A 5603-nucleotide genomic window follows, 5' to 3' on the forward strand; every position below is an offset into this window, starting at 1 on the left:
GGTCCGTCCCGGCCTCACTCCTGGGCGGGGCAGAGGGAGGTCCGCACTGAGCAGACGAGGGCACGCAGGGCGTGTGCTGCACGAGGCCTGTCCACCAGTGAGGGTCGCCATTTCTGCGCGTGCTGTCACCGAGCCGCCTGTGCTGAAGGGAGCGCACAGGCCAGTCACTCTGATCAGTAAGGCGCTGGGCACCTGTGTGCCCCCCGTCAGCATCGCGGAGAGCACACGGCCCAGCCCACAGCCGACCCGGGTCCTCTCTCTCGGTCCTCTCTCTCTCGCCTGGGCCAGCTCCGGGCTGGGATGGCTTCCTGCGCCTCTGGTGGCTGACGCTGGCTAGTCGCCATAGCGACGGGGTCACTGGGCACATCTCCTGGCGTCATTGGCGCTATGGCCCTCCCAGGGCCCTCGAGGTCCCCAGGGCTAAGCCTGGCCACATCCACTCGGCATCCCTGGGGGCACTGGCCAGGGGTGGGGTGCAGCCTGTGACTGAGGGGGCGGCTCCTGCAGCAGCGGGTCCGCAGCGGTGGGTCCCTGCAGAGCTCACCACCCACTCCTCGCCCGCACAGGGGCTAGATCAGCACACTCTGCCCCTGGTGTCAGCTCCGCAGGGCAACACAGGACAGGGCAGCCGGGTAGTGGCCTCCACTCACACCTGGAGGAGAGTGAGGGCAAGAAATACACCCAGGAGGGGCTGCGGCCCCCACACATGCACCCCCACCGCCCGCAGGGCTCCTGCCGAGCAGCCTAACGGGGTGCAGCCTCATCCGAGGTGCATGCTCCCCACCATCAGGGCTCACCCTGACCCTCCCCTGCGCTGGTGCGTCTCCCTCGTCTGCCTCTGCCTCCCATGACCCTGGTTCTGAGCAGAAGCCAGTTCTTCTAGAATGTGCCTTGGGCTGGTGAGTCAGGTGTCGCATTTGGGACAGGAGAGCTGCTGAGGCATCCTCGGAGTCTCTTGGGGGCGTCCAGGGTGGACGTCCCCGCCCGTGGAGGGCCTGGCCTGTGAGGGGACGTGGCCCAGGGCGCCCCACGGAGGCTGCTCCTTCCCTCTGCGATGCTGTCGCCGCTCGCCCTGCAGCTCTGCCTGCCTTCCCGCGAGGCCTGGCTGGCTTCCGGCCCCGCCTTCTGCTCTGAGGAGGAGCCTTTTCTTCATGGCAGACTCCTGGTCCCTGCTGACCTGGGTCCGTCCATCCCTGCTGTTCACTCTCTGCCCAGATCTGGCCAGGCTGCCTTTGGCCGTCACCTTTGAGCTTCCTCACCCCACGGACCGAGTGTTCCAGCCGCACCCCCTTCCCCTGAGCCGCAGGGAGCCCTGGGTCCTCGGGGAGCGATGTGAGAGTCCCCGGCCTGGGTGTGCGGGTGCTGCTGCACAGAGGCCAGCGCACGCCGAGGCCCTGAGCACCGTGGCTCCCGGGGAAGCGTGCGTGCGTGTGTGTGTGCGTGTGTGCGTGTGTGCGCGCATGGGCAGGTGTGTGCGTGTGTGTGTGTGTGCCTGTGCACGCGTGTGCGTGTGTGCGTGTGTGTGTGTGTGTGTGTGGTTGCACGCGCGCATGGGCAGGTGTGCGCACTGAGTCTGGAGTTTCACACTGACGGTCAGTCACCTTCCCTTCCCAGGCTCTTCCTGGTCCGCGACAGCCAGAGCAACCCCAAGGCTTACGTGCTCACGCTGAGCCACCACCAGAAAATCAAAAATTTCCAGATCTTACCTGTGAGTATTGCTGTCATCCTGCTAATCCTCGTTTCTGCTGGTTTTATTCTTAATGCAGTTTTCAGGTTATAAACTAACCGGACTGCAGAGCAGTCAATGTCAGACTGTCCACGCTCACGGGGGGAGATGCTTAAAGGGTGTCCCGGAGGCTTTTCTGGAAGGGGGAGCTGTTTCCTGCCCGCGAGGGGGGCGCGGGCCTGTGCCGGCCAGGCCCCTGTGGCTCTAACCTGGGAGTGTCTTGTCTCTCTTAGTGTGAGGAGGAGGGGCAGGTGTTCTTCAGCCTGGACGACGGGAACACCAAGTTCTCCGACCTGATCCAGCTCGTCGACTTCTACCAGCTCAACAAGGGGGTGCTGCCCTGCAAGCTCAAGCACCACTGCGTCCGCGTGGCCTTGTGACTCGCCCGGCGCGGCCCGGCGGCTGGGGCGCACCCACGTGGCCTGGTGGCCCCAGACCCGCCTGAGCTGGTGGCTGGAGGGAGCTCACACTGGAAGGAGTAGGAGGCCTGTGCAGGTTGAAAACACACTTTGATTCTGTACCTGGGGAGCGGAATCGTTTCCCTTGGTGCCAACCCCCAATATTGGATAGTCCTTGGATGTAACGGTGATTTGTGGCTCGGACCCTGCCAGCCAAATCAGGGGCTGAAAGAGCGAGTGCTAAATTTGAGGAAAACTGGAAGGAGCGTCCTGGCGGGGCCACGTGAGAGTCGTAGCAGTGATTGGAAATAAACTCTTGCCCTGGAATAATCTTGACAATTGAAACTGACATGTTTACTTTTTTGTATTGATCCCTTTTTTTGCACTCCTTGTTTTCAATGTTGTATTCAGCCCCTGGTGGCGGGGACACGGCTGTGCAGCGCATACAAGACGGAGAGACAGTTTCAAGCGGACGGGCACACGTTGCCGACGGAGCACAGAGGTATCGGAGGGCGGGCCCGCCTGCAGGTCACCGCAGGCGGCTTCGGCGTCCGGATAATCGGCACCCTCGCCTTCCCCGTTTACCGGAAAAGCTTCTAAAAAGCCCAGGCGTCGCCTGTGGTCGGCATCGGACAGCTTCGTGGACCAGTCAGCAGCCACGTCCGCCACTCGCTCTCCACACAAGGTGCCGCGCTCGTGCTCCCAGGTGCCCGTCTTCCGCAGCCAGGAGCCTTCGTTTCCGGGGACGCCCCACGCCACGCCCGCAGGGCCGAGTCCCCCGCTGGTTGGAGACAGGCAGCTTTCTTGAGACTCTGCTACTCTCGTCTGCCCGTGGTCCGTCCGCCGGCTCACCTGCCGCCTGTTCTAGAAGGATCACCGCCTGACCCTGCGGTGGCCTGAGTCTCTTCATGGCTGTCCTCCCTTGGGGACTCAAGGTTCTGATAAGAAAATGTCACCCGCTTAGCTTCCTGCAGAGACCCGCAGGTTTCCACGGTGACACGGATGGAAACATTGAAAGGGCACCATGTCTCCGCCCAGATTTGTGAGTTTCCATGGTGACACGGATGGAAACCTTGAAAGGGCATGTCCCCGCCCGGATTGGCGGGTTTCCATGGTGACACGGATGGAAACATTGAAAGGGCATCATGTCCCAGGCCTGATTCCTGGGTTTCCATGGTGACACGGATGGAAACATTGAAATGACATGTCTCTGCCCAGATTGGCGGGTTTCCATGGTGACACGGATGGAAACATTGAAAGGGCACCATGTCCCAGGCTTGATTCCTGGGTTTCCATGGTGACACGGATGGAAACATTGAAATGACATGTCTCTGCCCAGATTGGCGGGTTTCCATGGTGACATGCATGGAAACCTTGAAAGGGCATGTCTCCGCCCAGATTGGCGGGTTTCCATGGTGACACGGATGGAAACATTGAAAGGCCACCATGTCCCAGGCCTGATTCCTGGGTTTCCATGGTGACACAGATGGAAACGTCGAAAGGGCATGTCCCCGCCCAGATTCCGGTTTCCATAGTGACATGCATGGAAACATTGACAGGGCATGTCCCTGCCCGGATTGGCGGGTTTCCATGGTGACAAGAATGGAAACATTGAAAGGGCACCATGTTCCAGGCCTGGATTCCTGGGTTTCCATGGTGACAAGGATGGAAATATTGAAAGGGCACCATGTTCCAGGCCTGGATTCCTGGGTTTCCATGGTGACAAGGATGGAAATATTGAAAGGGCACCATGTTCCAGGCCTGGATTCCTGGGTTTCCATGGTGACAAGGATGGAAACATTGAAAGGGCACGTCCTGGCCCAGCTTTGCGGCCTGTGCCTGATGCCCCCGGCCTGAGACCCCGGCACGGGAGGCAGCTGGCGGCCTCTGCCGCCTCGTCCCTCACAGCAGCTGGGGACGTGGACCAGCCTCGTCAGCAGGACACTGCTTCCCGCTCCGGGGCCGCTCGGACGGTGCCCGGCCCAGAGGGGTGTCCCCAGGTCTGAGAGTGGCCGTGTCTTTCTCTTCTTTGGTCTCTGACGAGCACACAGCCCTCTGTGGTGCAAGTGATTTTCTTGTCTAGTAGCAGTTCCGCCGCTGACTGGCCTCTGCATGTGCCCCCGACCCACCGCGGGGCCCCCGAAACACAGGCCCGGCCTCGGGCCGCACCGTGGGTCAGTCAGTGGAGGGGAAACTGTTACTCTACAGGCCACACTCTGGTTGTTTTCTGTGCCTGTCCATTTATGCAGATGAAGAAGTTTTAGTAAGACGTTTTTAGCTATAGTTACTCAATTGTGTTTTCTTTTTTGTACCCAGTTTATCTTTCATAGCATTGACCTTAGGCGGGCCTCCCATTGTGCTGGCGGGCGCTGCCCGGACCACCGCGGGACTGACTCTGACGCCGCCACCCCTCACTGGCTGGAGGCGACCCCTGAGCCGGGCCAGGTCCCGGCCTTTCCTGTTGAGTAGACCAGGCCCAGCCGTGAGACGAGGCCCGCCCCCCTCCCCCGTAGATGCTAGTGTTTGCGGCATTTCATATTTATACGCACGCGTTTTATTTAAAGGACAGCAGGAGCCCGACTCTGACTCAGTTTCGCATGTAGCTGTGTGCCCGGCCCTTGGCACCTTCCCGGCCTCCGTGGATGGACGGCGAGTGCAGGTTTGGCACAGGGCGTCCGTGCCCTGCCCAGCCGGGAGGGCCCCCCGACAGCAGCCGGTCCCTGGACGAGGCCGCGTCCACCCGCCAGCCAGGGGCTGAAGACATTCGGCCTTTATTTTTGTATTTCGGTGACGTGAATGTACACGGGACAGCTCAGGGTCGTTGGGAGCCTGTTGGGTTTTTATCTGCCTGTGATTTCTTTTCTTTCTAAGTGATACTCGTGTAACAGCCTGGGCTAAATCGAGAAGGAAGACGCCGGTGTTCCGGGTGTCGCGCCCCCAGCGTGCTGGGGGGAGAGTTCCAGGATGCTTTTTTGTTTGCTAAACTTTGAAGAAATATGTGCCTCAGTCTAGAAGTCTTGTCTTCTCTCCTCTGCACGTGACACCTGGCAGTCTGACCAGCCGTCTCACCTTTCGGGGGTGGGACTCGCTCGCAGGAGAGTGTGATGTCGGCGAGCCGCGGTCCAGGCGTGCAGAAGGTGCAGGGACAAGCTCTACTCATGTGCTTTGCTCCTCTTTGTACATAGCTCCTCAGCTCATGAACCTAAGTATACACTTTCAGGTATTTTTGTACCAATAAGGGACTGGTGATCTGTTTCTTGTAATTTGAAATAAACATTAATAAACATACAGTGTTCTTCATTTTCCATGGTGTGTGCTGTCTCTTCATTTTGAACGCCGCCAGCTGGTCAGTAGCCGAAACTCTTTAGAAGGGATGTAGGATGGTGACGGCGTGCCTCCTGGCACCGGGCGGGGGCGGGCAGCTGGCATGGAACCGGCATGCGGGGGGCGAGTTCCTGGGCCCCACGGAGTCTGGGTCT

General features: G+C 60.1%; 2 protein-coding genes across 10 annotated transcripts in view; one reads left to right on the plus strand and one right to left on the minus strand.

Annotated features, from left to right (window-relative positions):
* Nucleotides 1–5429, plus strand: part of GRB10 (growth factor receptor-bound protein 10) — a 125270-nt gene extending 119841 nt beyond the window's left edge. For all 9 annotated transcript variants that reach the window (XM_014530554.1, XM_014530556.1, XM_014530557.1 and 6 more), the window contains 2 exons: nt 1615–1708; nt 1960–5429. In XM_014530554.1, the coding sequence (XP_014386040.1) occupies nt 1615–1708; nt 1960–2106 (241 nt within the window). In that variant the 3' untranslated portion in view covers nt 2107–5429. The remainder of the gene's footprint in view (nt 1–1614; nt 1709–1959) is intronic.
* Nucleotides 2497–4258, minus strand: LOC106724182. Its single transcript, XM_014530559.1, has 2 exons — nt 3557–4258; nt 2497–3497 (listed from the first exon to the last, which is right to left on the minus strand). Exons 1-2 carry the CDS (start codon nt 4236–4238, stop codon nt 3268–3270), a joined length of 912 nt encoding a protein of 303 aa, XP_014386045.1. The 5' UTR covers nt 4239–4258; the 3' UTR covers nt 2497–3267.
* Nucleotides 5430–5603: the final 174 nt, after the last annotated feature.

The sequence above is a fragment of the Myotis brandtii genome, unplaced genomic scaffold (assembly GCF_000412655.1).
Source record: "Myotis brandtii unplaced genomic scaffold, ASM41265v1 scaffold743, whole genome shotgun sequence".
NCBI lineage: Eukaryota > Metazoa > Chordata > Mammalia > Chiroptera > Vespertilionidae > Myotis > Myotis brandtii.

Coding starts and splice junctions, on each gene's coding strand:
- LOC106724182 (XM_014530559.1), bottom strand. CDS start 4,238: ATGCAGAGGCCAGTCAGCGGCGGAACTGCTACTAGACAAGAAAATCAC. Junction 3,498..3,556: donor GGACATGGTGGCCTTTCAAT/GTTTCCATCCGT, acceptor TGCCCTTTCAAG/GTTTCCATGCATGTCACCAT.